The sequence below is a fragment of the Solanum tuberosum genome, unplaced genomic scaffold (genome assembly GCF_000226075.1).
Source record: "Solanum tuberosum cultivar DM 1-3 516 R44 unplaced genomic scaffold, SolTub_3.0 scf00322, whole genome shotgun sequence".
Classification (NCBI taxonomy): Eukaryota; Viridiplantae; Streptophyta; class Magnoliopsida; order Solanales; family Solanaceae; genus Solanum; species Solanum tuberosum.
This window is the reverse complement of record NW_006239245.1, coordinates 463,720-478,901: the sequence shown is the minus strand read 5'-3', so window position 1 is coordinate 478,901 and position 15,182 is coordinate 463,720. Positions and strand designations below refer to the sequence as shown.

Genomic DNA, 15,182 nt, shown 5'->3' with positions numbered 1-15,182 from the left:
TCTGATCATGTCCCTTTCTATGTGAATACTGCCGCTTGATTTCTGGTTTTAAAAATTATTTATATTGCTCTTGATAGCTTTTTTATAAATATATAAGAAACAAAAAAAAAACAAGTTAAAAAATATCGTATCTTTTCCTTTTTGTCTTTTTATACATTTTTTAAGGACCAACGTAATCATGTTTTCAATGATTGAGGAACTAGATATCGTGGATAAGTTAGATACCTCTTAATTGACGTGTATGATTTATGTTGAGTGTGTTATTTTGAATTTTAAATCTTTTTGTTGACGTATTTGTGTCATACTAAAGAATACTTTTAGAATTTCAATATCTATATTTTGAAGGTGTTTTACGTATGTTTTTCTGTTGATAGTTTGAATTCACATTAATAAAAAAAGACTTGTCGGCGAAACATGTGAGATTCAATACGAATAAAGGTTTGATTACGTCATTAATTATTTATCAAATAAAGAATTGTGTCATTTTTTTTTAATAAAAATAAAAATATGTCACATAAATTAAAGTAGAAAAACACATTAATACTATTCTAAATATTATTTGTTGAGCTCGTACTGGCACATGACTTTGCATCTAGTAGTCATATAAAGCACCCACATAATCATATTTTGTATAATATAATTAATATAATTATAATGAACGACTATACAATATAATTTATTTATTTTTTCATTTGCCAAAGGTCGTCTAAAGCCATCAACGTCCTTCGGTTATAGGTTAAATTAAAATATTGCATAAGATTATAAGATATGGTTTTTGGTAATTAAAATATGTTTTGTTTGCTTGATAAAATACTAGAAGGAACAAAAGTAATATACTAATCCCCTTGAAAGGGATCACACAACAATAATCATAACTAAAAAACACATATACTAATTCTTATAAAAAAAGATTACTCTAAATAATTATTTGATTAACTTACAAACACCATAGACAAATTAAATCACCATTATTAAAACTCTAGATAATTATTTGATTAACTTACAAAAACCATAGACAAATTAATCACCATTATTAAAAGATTACTCTAGATAATTATTTTATTAACTTACAAAAACCATAGACAAATTAATTAAATGATGATTAAAAGCCACCATTAGCCATAAATCCACCATCAACATATATAATTTGGCCAGTGACATATGAAGCAGCAGGAAAACAAAGAAATGCAACAACTGCTGCAAGTTCTTTAGGCTCACCCATTCTATGTAGAGCACATCTATCAATCAACTTGTCCAAATTTTCTTTTTGTTCTGGATCTTGCTGCAACAAACACATAAAAAAATGAAAATTAGTACGTTTTAACTTATATACACTGACAGCGTAAATAACTTCTAGACATCATACATAAAGAAAACATTCAAATTCGGCTTTAACTGACATGTAAACATTCAGACATCTCAACTGACAACTGAACACACCAACTCATCTCAATTGTGTCTTATGGATAGTCAACGTAGATGTGACACATGTTTTTTTTTGGAGGTATTATGATCATTTTGTTATTTGAAGTGTTCAACTGAGACAGTAAAGACGATATTTAAGTAGGATGATGATATTTACAATAGTCATTTCGACCATAGAAGATGCAATAACCCCCGGTGCAACGCCATTGACACGAATGTTGTCCTTTGCCCATTCAAACGCTAAGCATCTTGTGAGTTGATCCATTGCTCCTATTGCAAACAAAGGTAGTCAGTTGAACATTCTTCGTCAGAAAATTATACGGTATAACTTTTGTATTTCTTGAACACCCTTAACGAAATTTCTGAGAACGTTTTACCTTTGGTTGCTCCATAAACAGCTTCATATGGTAATGCTGAAGCCCCAGAAATAGAAGAAATAAAGACAACATTGCCCCTTTGTGATGCTTTTAAAAAGGGGTGTGCAAGTACAGATAAGTGGTAAGCAGCCTCAAAGTTGATACTCATAATTAGAGAGTAATCTTCCATAGTGTAATCTTTAGCTTCTTTGTATATGACAATACCAGCATTATTAACCTAGGGAGAAAAAAAGAAATGGTTCAAAATGTCATCTTTCTCTAAAAGAAGGGTACATGTTTCGATAACGAGCGATCGTCTCATGTTTGAACAACATTTTGTGCTGATATGTTATAAATAAAACTCGAAAATATTTATTCTATCGGTGGATGAAGAATCACTAACATTATAATTTCTAGTAGATCATTTGTTCAATTTAAGATTCCATTTGGCTTGAGAAGCATTCAGAAAAGCATATAGAACTTGATGTTTCCTCCATCTCAATTGAGGTTGCATAAAAAGACTTTTGAAATTTGTAATCTAAAACGTGATATAGATATTTTTGTGATTAAAGGTTAAATAGGAAGTTTAAAGTTAAATTATTTTCAAACATAATAAGACCAACCACATTCTTTTTGAGTCCGAATAAAAATTACATAAATGGGGATAAGTCCTTTCTTCGGAATAATCAATTAGGTTAACATCCTGCACACATTTAGAAAAGACTTTAGCACTTTCCTTATTGAGCAGACATGAAAGTGTTCATCCACTACATTCTTTTTGAGTCGGAATAAAAATAACATAAATAGGGATAAGCCTTTTCTTCAAAATAATCAATTAGGTTATCATACTAACGTCTCAGAACCGCCTTCCTTGATCAAGCAAACACAAAAGGGGTTCAATATCCCCAACATTCTTTTGGAATCGGAATAAAAATCACATAAACGGGAATAAAGGGGTTATAAAGTAATTAAATATTTCTGTGAGGCCCCAACTTAAGATTAGAAGTCTCACATCGACAAAAACACACAAAAGAGATGTTGGGTTTATAAATAAGCAGATCTTACCAACTAGTGACGCATTTTAAAACCGTATGAGCCTAGATCCAGAGCGGACATTACGATCTCATCTTAGAAATGTGTATTAAACTTACCAAAATATTGAGTTTTCCATCAAAATGATTAGCAACAGTCTTGATAAACTCCTCTCTTTCAGATCTTGATGATAAATCACAAACAGAAGCTTCAACTTTAAAACCTTTACTTCTCCATTGAGTTAAACACTCATTAAGCTCCTTTTGATTACGTGAACATGTATAAACTGATGCACCAAGACTTGCTAATTCTTCTACTATCCCATACCTAAATTAATCATCAATTTCATCATCACATAGATCGAATCGTCGAATCAAAAAAATTGAGTGCTATCATAAAGTTCTCAAAAAAAAAGGTTTCTTTTAACTTAAAGGAAAACATTATTTCGTTCTTGTCAGATTGTTCAGATTCTTCAAAAATATTTATACTTAAACTCTCTAAAAATGCATTATTTGTAAAGAAATTCCTCACAACAGTACTTTTGAAAAATCCGAACAACATATATACAGATTATTACTATATAGATGAAATTAATTTAAATTGCAAAATTTTGTTGAATAAATCAAGAATCTCATAAATAATCATTTAAATTAAAAAAAAAAAAAAAAAACTGACCCAATGCCTCTAGAGCCACCAGTAACAAGGGCAGTGCAGCCTTCAAGATTCCATCTTCCTGCTGCCATAACTACTAGCCTAGTGCACAAGACTTGAAAAATGGGTTTTAGACAAGTTTTTAATGAAGCCTCCAATTGATTTATAGAATCCTTTTCCTTTTCTTTTTTTTTAAATTTTAATAATTGACAAAATTTTAATTTCAATTTACATGGCTGGCTTTTTTTTTTAGTCGATTCCAATAGAAATGACACATTGTACAATTTCAATTTCCATGGTTGACTTTCCTTTTTTAGACGATTTCAACAAAAATGACAGACTTCAATATTTAGTACTCCCTTTGTTTTAATTTATGTGACATATTTCATTTTTTGAGAGTCAAACCGTTTGAGTTTGACCGAAAATTTGCGCATCAATTTTTTGAAATGAAATTTATATATATTTTTCGCACATAATATTTAAGAGAATTTGCGCATTCAATTTTTTGACACATCTTAAATATTTTAAAAGTATATGAAAAATATTTATGTGACACATCTTAAATATTTTTCATATACTTTTAAAAGTACTATAAGTCACAATATTTGACAATTCATAATATTTAAAAGATATATGAAAAATTTACAATAAAAAATAGATTAGTTTGAATTTCGAAAACTGAAATGTGTCACATAAATTGGGACGGAGAAACTAACAATTTAATTTTAAAATGCTCATGTTACCCCTAATTAAATGATTTCTAGCCACACATATATCTATCACTAATTTTAAACCACAAGTTTCAAAAGTTTTTATTTATTTCTTAAACTCTGTGTCAAATAAATTTAACTAATATAAATTAGAACAGAGAGACTAATATTATTTGTTGTATTTTGGACAATCCTCTCTTTATAAGTTGATTTTAAGGTTGAATTAAGCTTAAAATTCATAGTTATCATGATATTAGAGTTAAATTCATCCCATTTTATTATCGATTAAAGTTAAATCCAGCCCAATATATTTATCGATGTTGAACCTCTATTTTTACGTTATGGACCCTCCAAATGTCTGATTTTGAGCGTGTGGAGAGCGTTGAATCCCACCTAATTCATTTAGGGATGAAAAGACCTTGAAATGATTTGAGAAGAATGAGTAATTAATGTTGTGAGTAAAATATATAAAAAAAATATTTTTTTCTATATTAAAAGTGACTATTATGTCAATAATAATTAATGATTTATGTACAGTTGGTGGCATGATGGATGATCTGATCCACTCATCCAAGTGAAAATTTCCCACTAATTAAAGAATACTACATGTAGGGTATACTTGGTACGCAGTCCAATTTTTCCATAGTTAAAATATTCTGAAAATAATTTTAAGGAACTCGAATTATTTGGAATGGCTTCGAGAGATTTTTATTTTTACACATAAAAATTTTATGAAAAGATAGGAAGATGGGCACTGCATGAACTAATGGTAGTGATATTTACTAAAAAAAATCACTAATTTAAAATATTCGCTCGATTTATTTTTACTTATTCACTATATTTAAAATATATTTATTTTTTTAATTGTCCAATTTAAATATTAAAATCTAATTTTATATTTTTACCCTTGTTATTACTTTTACCTAAATAATTGATTTTGAATATCTCACACGGGCTCTAGTTGACTTAATAATATAATATATATTAATATGCTACGCCCTCCAATTTTGGACGTGCACAAGTAAACACTTAAACTTATATAGAGTTAATAAGTAGAATCACACATCCTACATGACATTATACACATAGGACGCCATGTATGATGTCAAGTCAGGAGTGAATTGTCACGTAGGACGCCAAGTAGGATGTGTGTGTATTTACCTGTTCAGCTTTAGACAAGTTTGAGTGTCTATTTATGCACACACCAAAATTACAGAGCATAAATACAAAATAAAATTAAGTTAAAAAGTACGTTTATATATTATGCCTATCTTAATTAATAGCAAATTTTTAGAAATATAAAATGAAAAGAGAAATAACGAAAGCATATCAACAAGCATTACAATTAAGGGTGTGTTTGGTACAGGGAAAATATTTTTTTGTAGAAAATATGTGTTGGTTGTCCTCCTGTTAAGGGGGAAATTAAGAAGATTGACAAATGGTAGCGCTCTTTAATTTGTATTAGTGAAAATATTTTGGTTTTTCAGGTTATTAATTTTGACTAATGTACGTTTAAATTCTAATAAACTTAGATTAAATTTTTAGAAAGTAAAGACCTGTTTATTTTACTTTGTGATTTCATTATTTCCTCAATAATTCACAGATAGTGATTGGCGCTATTGTATATATCATCAATTATCAATAATGAGGTGCTTATTATGTATATAATAACTAGAGAAACATGGGATCCATACTGTGCAAGCAACTTCTTTGCCAAATTTACTTTGTATGCAATTTTATAAAGGGAAAAAGATAAATATACCCCGAATTATCATAAATGGTTCGCAGATATCCTTCGTCATATTTTTGGGACATTGGTGTCCCTATCGTCCAAAAACTAGAGCATATATGCCCTTCATTCTAACGGAAGACTAAATAGGGACACGTGACACAATCTTATCCGTTGATCCGATATTTAATAAATGTTGGGTCGGTAATAAGATTATGACATGTGTATGTCCGTTAGTATAAAGGGTGTATATATATGCTCTAGTTTTGGATGGCAGAGACACCAATGTTCCAAAAGGACGGAGGGTATCTGCATACTATTTACGATAGTTCGGGGGTATATTTGTCTTTTTCTCTTTTATAAATTATTTAAAATAGAAATTAATAGAAAATTGCATATATATATATATATATATATATCAACAAATAATACATTCAATTAAGATCACATACGTTATGTGGTCATGTAGTTACCTTTTCAATTAGTAAATGTTAAACAACTCACATTTCAAATATTGTATTGGATTAAGCAACAAACAACTTCTCTAAATAATAAAATTTATTAGTAAATAAATTTATTAGTATAAATATAAAACATAAAACCAAAAAAAATAAACAAAATGATTAAAAAGATTTGAGGGGTATTTTTGTCTTTACATATATTTAATCGCATAGTATTAAATCATATATATTACTAATACCACCAAATGGAAGATATTAGTTATGCATACACACACTATAATACCATGTAGGATGTATAACTAATACATCAATTAGTTATACATAGATCCAAAATTTCCACCAAATATAATACTAAATAGTACCATACATAATCCATGACCTATATCTCCAAATACACCCAAACAAACGACCTTTAAGTGCTTAAAATCTTAATGAAAACAAATGTACTTCATAATCTAATGTCTGAATCATTCAAATTCAGACTTTCATTAAGTACAAACTGAGGCCTGAATGTTTGATAAAGTAATTGAATATGTATTAAGCCTATATATTCTTCATTCTCTTCCCTGTGCATTGCCACAATATGTTTCTGATGAAGAAGACACTGAGACACAATTGAATTTGTATTGTGGCAATGTGTCATGTCCCACCATTTGGAACATTAGTGAGACTCTAAGTCTCTGACAAATGTCTGTCTAATGAAGAACAATTAGTTCAACTTGCCAACGCCGCCACATGAACTACAGGATCGGGCAGCATTGCATTTCATACAGTAGCCCCACTTTTTCGGAAGCCTGCCAAATGCATGAAATGAATTCGTGTATCTAGAGCTCGTTGCATATGAATGAGAGGCTTAACGGAATTGGAAACATACCCTGCTGTATATCTGGTAGCTGCATTTTTTGCCATCAGTCTTGCTCTTTCAGCATTTTCATCCGACATCTTTTTTAGCACAAATCCTTCCCCTCTGCATTCTGCGCAAACTCCAGAGCCACCACAATCCTCACAGATTCTCAGCGGGGCCTGTCTATGGATAAAAACAACGATCAACGTGGGTTGTATAAGAGCATAAAAACAAGCACATTTGAGCAACAAATTAACTATTGGTTTCCCCCCTACTTGACAACTCTCCATATTGATTTTCCTCTTTTCTGGTTAGTTTGAAAAACTTCCTTCAACTTTGTGTCAAATCAAAACCAGACAAACAGATTGAAATGGAGGAAATAGGAGCAGCAAATAAACTACTACAGATTGGTACCTTAGGCTAACAGTTAACCTCACTGAATGGCTAGAAACAAAACAGTGTAGAAAGGTACAAGAACAACAAAAAAGTGTGATAATCGAAACACACAGTAAACAACTGACGATGCTAGATATAAAAAACAAGAACTTCAATACTACGGCTAGTACAAAGTAAAGTAGTGCGTAACATCAAGGAACCGTAACAACAACAAGGTGCTATCACCAAAACACATGAACAACAAATATCTTTCCTCTTTTTTCTTGAAAGACAGAAATGTCAGCAAACCATGGTCGGAAAGGCTACTCTTTCTCGATACTTCAAGATCAGTATCAGAAAATACCCTTAGTGTAATTTCATCCCCAATATAACAATATTGTTTAATGAGAAAAAGGACAAATATATCTCCGAACTATCGTAAATGGTATGTGTTGGTGTGACATTTTAATATTAATAAAAATATATTATATGTCACATTATGCATCATGTTCTGTCTATTGATGGACATTACATTTGTGCCTCTTTACTCTCATCAATTGTGTAACCACCAACTCTTCCTTTCATCCATTATTCTATCTTTATGTCTTGTAACTTACATAACATTTGAGCCATTCATTTGGTAAATTTACTACCCACTATCTTCCTATTCATTGCAAGGAAGAATTCATCACTTATAAATAGTGTGGTATTCCTTTGTGTTAATGAGAAGAAGAAACAAGAGAAGTACAAGAAAATATAGAGTGAAAAAGATGAGTAGTATTTTATTGTGTTTATATTGAGATTAGTGTAGTAGTGAAATTGAGAGTTGAGACAAAGAATAATATTCTAAGTCTTCAACTATATTCACTATATACAAGAGAGAATATTTATATGTTGAAGGAAGATGTTTTTTTGTGGAGCTTTGGACTCAACTCTTGTCTAAGAGTTGAGTTATACTTTGTGTTAAGACTGTTGTATCTTGAAGGGGACAAGTCAAGAGTGATACTGTTGGATCGGTGTAGATTATGCCGCAGTAGGCTTGAATCTCCTTAAAGAGAGCGAGATATCTGTGTCTCAGCCTAAAGATTTGTTTATAAATTTTTGTTCATTTTATTTCAACGGTAATGTATTGTATTTGTGGTATATTACACCAACAATATGCAGATACCCTCCGTCATATTTTTGGGACATTGGTGCCCTTGCCGTACAAAAACTAGAGCATATATGTCCTTCACTCTAACGGAAGACTAAATAGGGACACGTGACACAATCTTATCCGTCGATCCGATATTTAATAAATGTCGAAACAGTGAATAAAATTATAACACGTGTATATCCGTTAGTATAAAGGGTATATATGCTCTAATTTTTTAACGGAGGGTATGTGCATATCATTTACGATAGTTTGAGATATATTTGTTCTTCTGCCCTTGTTTAACTGCTCAAGGATATGAACAAGTATTTCTATGGAAAGAAATAACTCTTTCTCAGATTTCAACGCACCTCAATTGGTTCAGAAGCTTTATTTCTCCTCACAAGAATAGTTGCGGCAGCCCCCACAACAGTAGCAGCAACTGCAATAGATGCTGCTGTTTCTAAAACCGCGGAAGATACCTTGAGCACTCTTCTGGCTGCAGGTTCTTTTGACTTGGTAGAACCACAAGGATAAATGCTTGTACACAAGGCATTGCAATCTCTAGATTTCAATGTTTCAGTTACTTCAAAGATCAAAAGCAAGTTAAGCTATAGGAAAAAATTCTACTAACAGATAGGTGAGACAATATCTTAGAATAGGAAAATTGAATAATAGTACATACCTAACCATAAGTCACGGAAAGCAACAAAGGAAGTACATTAAAAGTAAAATTTGATGATAAAAAATAGTTTTTGTTTTCAACGTATAAATTTGAGTTCGGCTATGAATACAAATTGGAGATAATTTTTTCTTTTTTTTTGAATATTTGGAATGAAAAAAGTGAAAACACCATCTTGTTGTTTTTCAAAAGCTAAAATTCAACTTCAAGATGAACTCAAAATTTTATAGCTAAATGTGCTTCTCAAAGTTCAATTCCAAAAAAAAAAAAAAAAAGAAGCCAAAATCCGAATTTATGGTTAAAATTAAGAAATTTGACTCAAATTGTGACATATAAATTTAGAAAGAGGGAGTAAATAACATCAAATTAAATTGGTAAGGATTCGATTCGTCTAATGCCCCTCCCCATTTCTCATAACCCTACCCCAATATGCTATTCTTAATTTTCATGGTTCAATTTGCTCCATTTTTTATTCTAATATTTATTATAATCTGTAAATGGAAATTGAAAATAAAAAGTAAATGTTATTGTTGATGGAGCTACTGAATTCCAACAAGTAAATATAACGAAAAACACAAGAATAATAGTATGAAATCTTACTTACTTGTAATAGAAGAAGAAATGTGTACAGAGAGCATATGTAAACTGAGCCCCATCTTATGGTTAAAATGGCATTTCACAACTTGTGTTAGTATTGGAGATATTTCTCACCATTGGTTGCACGTTCCTAGACAAAAGGTCTATATTACTCCCTTATCTCTCTAGTACTAGTATGTAAAATAAATAATAAATAAGATGACAAATATGGCAGTAAAGACCAAGAATTTTGGGCCACCTTCCAGCAGCCCACTCCCCTTAGCTTCTTCTTATTTCCAGCAGCAACAATTTTCCCAGCCAACTTAATTCTTCTGACCCGACCCACCTCCTTTTTCTATCACAAAAAAGACCCACTCCAACAATACATACAATACATACAGCGATTACAACGACAACGACCAGACCCAGACCCCTGTTACCCTTCTTCTTCACGCAGGAAGTGACCAGAAACGAGCCAACAGCCCAGAAAAACGTACAGCAGCTGTCCGACGCGTCAAAAACACGCAGCAAAAGCAACGAAAAGCAGTAGCTGTTCACGCGCCTTCTTCGGCCTAGTACTGTTTCTCGTACAAGCGCAGCAGCAAAAGCAAGTCGTGCTTTCGTCCTTGCAGCTGCGAGATGGAGACACGTAGCGTCTCAAGGATGGGTGATTTGATCCCACCTGTCCGTCCCCCTTTCCCCTTTCGGAATGAGTCAAAACCTCAAGAAAATGGTGTTTTAGTCGAAGGGTGAAAGGTTTTGGAGTTTTTGAATTTTCAAATTTGGCCTTTTGAATAGGATTTTTTCTTATCCTTTTTCCCCCATTCGAAACCCTATTTCCCTGCTATATATATGGTTTATTGTTCACTGTTGAAGGGGGGGATTTTTTTTTAGTTTTAATTTTTTTTTTAGAAACGTTTGCTAGAGAAAACAGAGGGGAAATATTGAGAGAAAAAGACTCTGATACTCAAGAAATCATACACGTTTCCTCTAAATCCTAAGTCGTGAGAGAGCTTTTGTTTGGGTCCGGGTTGCATTTTGTGGTCAGCTGCCCGAGATTTGAATTTGTGTGGTGGAAGAAGTTCGTCCTCTCGCTGCTGTCCGGTTCGCTGCCCAGAAGAAGGTAACAACCGCATCCTTATCTCGTTTCGTCTCATGTTTCTGTTATTTGAGTTCTTGGTGTCTTGATACTATGTCTATCTTGAATCGATTTCAGTATTTCCTCTTAGCGTGGATTCAAAAAAATTTGCCGTTTCGTAGTTGATGTTGTTGTTTCTCTATTTGGGTTTGTCTTGTTGTTTTCTTCTCGTCCATTTACTTGAATGTCGTCGAATCCATACTCTTTATTTTCATCGTCTTTAAGCTACTATTGATGTTATTGGATTTTCAAGATGAGGATTGAATCTTATAACTGATTAGTATGAAAGTTGTATGTTGTTTTGCCTATTGTTTGTTGGATATGACAATTTGTTTTCTCCATTTTCAAATCTCATGATTGTACTATTGTTTAGCATGTCGTGTTTGAGTCAAGTTTATGCCTCCATTCTGTCTAATTTGTTGCTTGTGGTTATGAGATTAGTTAATTTTCGAGTAGCGAAAAATGATAAACTGATTCTTTCTTTCTAGTTGTTTTGCTCCTTGCTTTGAGTAGTTGCGACACAAATAATGTTAGCTATGTGTATTTGGTTTATTTAGTGTGATTTAAGTAGGAAATAGTGAGATGAAATGTGAGGTTTGATTTTTATTTCCTTGAGGCAGTAACTTTTTTTTGTGTCAAAGTTAATCACTTTTTCCACTAGTTTCTTGTGCAGTGTCTAAGGTTAAGTCCTTTTGTTAATCACCAAGCAAGTTGTGTGTGCTCTTATCCTTGAGATTATTTAATTTAGATTTGTTTAAATGAATTGAATTTGATGTTATTCATGATTTGCATACAATATGTGACTAAGTGTCCATTTGAGAATTCTCCGGTTGAGCTTAGACTAAGTCTAACAAATTGTCAAATCACTTTCTTTTGTTCGTGTATAATTAATTAGTTTTTTTTTTAATATTTAAGAAACACTAATTACATATATAATTATGAAATGCTATAAGATTGACTAAAATTACTTAAAGTAACCTCGAAAAAAAAATATTTGAATTTTATAAAGCTAATTATTCTAATTCGTTTTGAAAGTTAAGAGGCTCAGAAATTAATTACTATCGGAGAGGGTCAAAATTGGGTGTCAACAACACCTATCTTAATAAACTTCCCTTTTAGTATACCAAATAGAGGAATTAAACAGTCGGTGCTCCACGTAGGAAAAATAAATCAGCAAACTTCATGAGGAGCGCACTGTCAACAGGTCTCAAGACCCAAAGAGAATAGAGAATTTGTTGTCACTGTTACACTCTGCTTGTTCGGAAAAACATGCTAGCATATAACGTCATAACGTAGCTTAAAAGAAAGTCTGCAGTTTCAACTTCTTCTATCTAATTGTTCTCTGCTTCTGCCATATCTTTATCACCACCTTCGTTTCTTTCTTCGATTTGAGCTTCTTTGTTATATCAGGTGAGCTTGAATTCATTGTCAACTTCTTCTTAAATTGTTGTGTTTTTTTTATAACGATTTATCTTTTTCCATAATATGCTGCATGTATGCAAGATTTTATTTTTCCCTTATCTGTTGCTGTTAATTTGAAGGGGGGCCTTAAATCACGGGTAAAAAGTTATATCCCTATGTGACCTATAATTCATGGGTTCGAGCACTAAAATTAGTCATAGAGTCACAGCTTACATTAGGATATATATTAGTCATGAGTTTGAGTAATAAAATTAGTCATGCTTACATTAGGATGACCGGTTAGTCATTGGTTCGAGCACTAAATTAGTCATAGCTTACATTAAGATGACCTATAAATCATCGGTTTGAGTACTAAAATTAGTCATAGCTTACGTTCTTCTCAATCCGTGCAGTACAATTGTAGCCAGCCTAAATGATAGATTCACACCTGTGAAATATCAATTATAAGTTAGTATGCAAGCCTAGAAAAAGGATGAAAAGTAGACAATGACTCATTCAACATGAAGGTGGCCAAAATTCAAAGTGATTAGTATAAAATTTTAAGAAGAATAAATCAACTCCACACATACATTGTGATTTTTAAAATAGGAAAAATCAAAAGAAGGAAAAACAACTTATTGAGCTCAGGAGTTAGCTATGTAACACATAAATGTGAAGTACTAAAAAAACACGTGAGTGCTCTTCCAGAATCCGAGTCCTGAGATATAAAAAATACCAACTAGGTATAAATAAGATGAGACCAAGTTATTTTTTTGGTTTTCTGTAGTTTTATTTAGTTACTCGTACAACCTCTAGAAATCCATGCAGATTTAGTTAAGCTTAGAACATGGTGAAAGCAAAAACCCTTAGGAAATATTACAATCTTATGAAGACCGACTAAAAAGAAAAGTGAGTAGTATAAATTGAAACAGTTAAGCTAACGATTCTAACATTGTTAAGTATTTTTTTCAGTTGGAAATGGTTAGAATATGGGGTTTAAGTAAAGCCAGCCCAATATAGCTTATATCAGCTTCACGTACCCAGAGGAAGTCGGCGGCGGTTTCCTTTACTGATCTCCGGCGACTGCAGAAAATCATCTCCGACAGCAATAATGGGTAAGAAATCATCGAGGAAGAATGGAGTTGGTAAAGCACTTGGTTCAATTACATTAAGAGAAGAATCAGGTGTGAAGAAGAAACAAACTCATGTTAATGCGAAATCGATGCTGAAATTGGAGCATATAAAGGATATTGCTACCTGGGCTAGTGGCGAAGGTTCCATACCTTCACTTGGTGCGTTTTTTGGGCAGAGATTAGCTGTAGCAGCTGAGTCTTTGGGTGTTCCACCTGACCCTTCATTATTTACTTGTCAAAGGTTTGAGCTTTTTATAAAAATTTTATTTGATTTGTCTTGCATTTATGAATACATACTTTGTTAATTTTGTGATGGGTTGAAAAATGGATATTTGTTCATTAATGGTTGTAGGGGTATAGTAAGAGAGATAGGATTAAAGATTAGTATATTCGGAATAGGTAGGAATGGTTTTGGTGGAGGACAAGATGCGGGAAGCTAGACCGAGATGGTTCAGGCATGGAGATGCAGATGCACAAATGTGTGAAAGTGTGAGAGGTTGACTATGGTTGGTTTTAGGAGAGGTGATTAGACCGGATATGACGTAGTTTTTAGCTTATTGAGAGCATGACCTTATATTGGAGCTTGTGGAGGATACAAATTAGTGTAGGAGGTTATAGGACATTACTAGGTAGTAATGTGTTGTATTGCTATCCGTCCATACAAGTGGTTGTAATTTCTGTTACTATCTTTTGTTTCATGTACATTGATTATCGTATTATTTAGTTGTAGTGTTCAGTATGCTTTGTTATGCTTTCTCTTTCTGGACTGCTTTGCACTGTTTTCTCGAGTCTATTGGAAACAACCTTTGTATCCTAATATAGGGGTCAGGACAAGGTTTGCCAGCACTCTACCCTTCTAGACCTCACTTTTTTATATTGTACGAACCAGTGTAGAAACGACGTTCAATGATGAATTGCACCGGATCACACACCTCAAGATCTCTCCGGCGCTAAGCATGTTGACAACTTTAATTTCTAGGCCATCCTTTAGACGAGGAATATACATGAACACCATGGAGGTTAGAAAAACAGGAACAATAAAGACTAGGCTCCAGAGAAAGGACTGATGATACTGTTCAATTTCATCTCTTATCTAGGAAATGTCACTCCCTTGAATCGTCCTGAACCAGTTGACTCGACTACTTGAATAAATTTTTGAGGTCCTGTGACATCTGATCGGTAAAAAAGGGATATCTTCTTCTGCTTTGTAGCAATATCAGGGTCTTCAACTCCTGCAAGTGCTCTAATAGAAGTTTCAATAATCCTCATGAAATTGTCAGTGAGTGCTCCATCAAATCTCTCGCCTAAGTGTAACCAGAACATCAAATTCATAACCAACTTCTTTTTTCAATATTTGGGAAATCCTCTAAGTCCAGCAATGCACGTTCCGAAACTCATTGAATAATGGGAGTGTCATCTACTCCTCTCCTTTTTTAATAGCATGCTTATTTCTGTAGCAGGGTTCAAATTTGTGATGTGTGTCAAACCCACAAATCATGCGCTACACTCTTATAACTAGATCAAAGGCCTAGGGGAA

General features: G+C 32.6%; 3 protein-coding genes across 3 annotated transcripts in view; 1 reads left to right on the top strand and 2 right to left on the bottom strand.

Annotated features, from left to right (window-relative positions):
• Window positions 1–1,102: 1,102 nt before the first annotated feature.
• On the bottom strand, window positions 1,103–3,556 carry TRII (tropinone reductase 2-like). The gene is given in 5 exon segments (NM_001288311.1): window positions 1,103–1,282; window positions 1,583–1,695; window positions 1,803–2,019; window positions 2,933–3,140; window positions 3,489–3,556. Coding segments are annotated over 5 exon segments (786 nt in total).
• A 3,123-nt stretch (window positions 3,557–6,679) lies between these two features.
• LOC102589280 (uncharacterized) lies at window positions 6,680–10,155 on the bottom strand. The gene is made up of 4 exons (XM_006360380.2): window positions 10,002–10,155; window positions 9,087–9,301; window positions 7,239–7,387; window positions 6,680–7,158 (listed from the first exon to the last, which is right to left on the bottom strand). The coding sequence occupies exons 1-4, from the start codon at window positions 10,051–10,053 to the stop codon at window positions 7,074–7,076; spliced, it is 501 nt and encodes a 166-aa protein (XP_006360442.1). The 5' UTR covers window positions 10,054–10,155; the 3' UTR covers window positions 6,680–7,073.
• A 104-nt stretch (window positions 10,156–10,259) lies between these two features.
• Window positions 10,260–15,182, top strand: part of LOC102588959 (uncharacterized) — a 6,242-nt gene continuing 1,319 nt past the window's right edge. Inside the window, exons 1-2 of the mRNA XM_015314820.1 lie at window positions 10,260–11,096; window positions 13,485–13,886. Of these exons, the coding sequence (XP_015170306.1) occupies window positions 13,624–13,886 (263 nt within the window). The 5' untranslated portion in view covers window positions 10,260–11,096; window positions 13,485–13,623. The remainder of the gene's footprint in view (window positions 11,097–13,484; window positions 13,887–15,182) is intronic.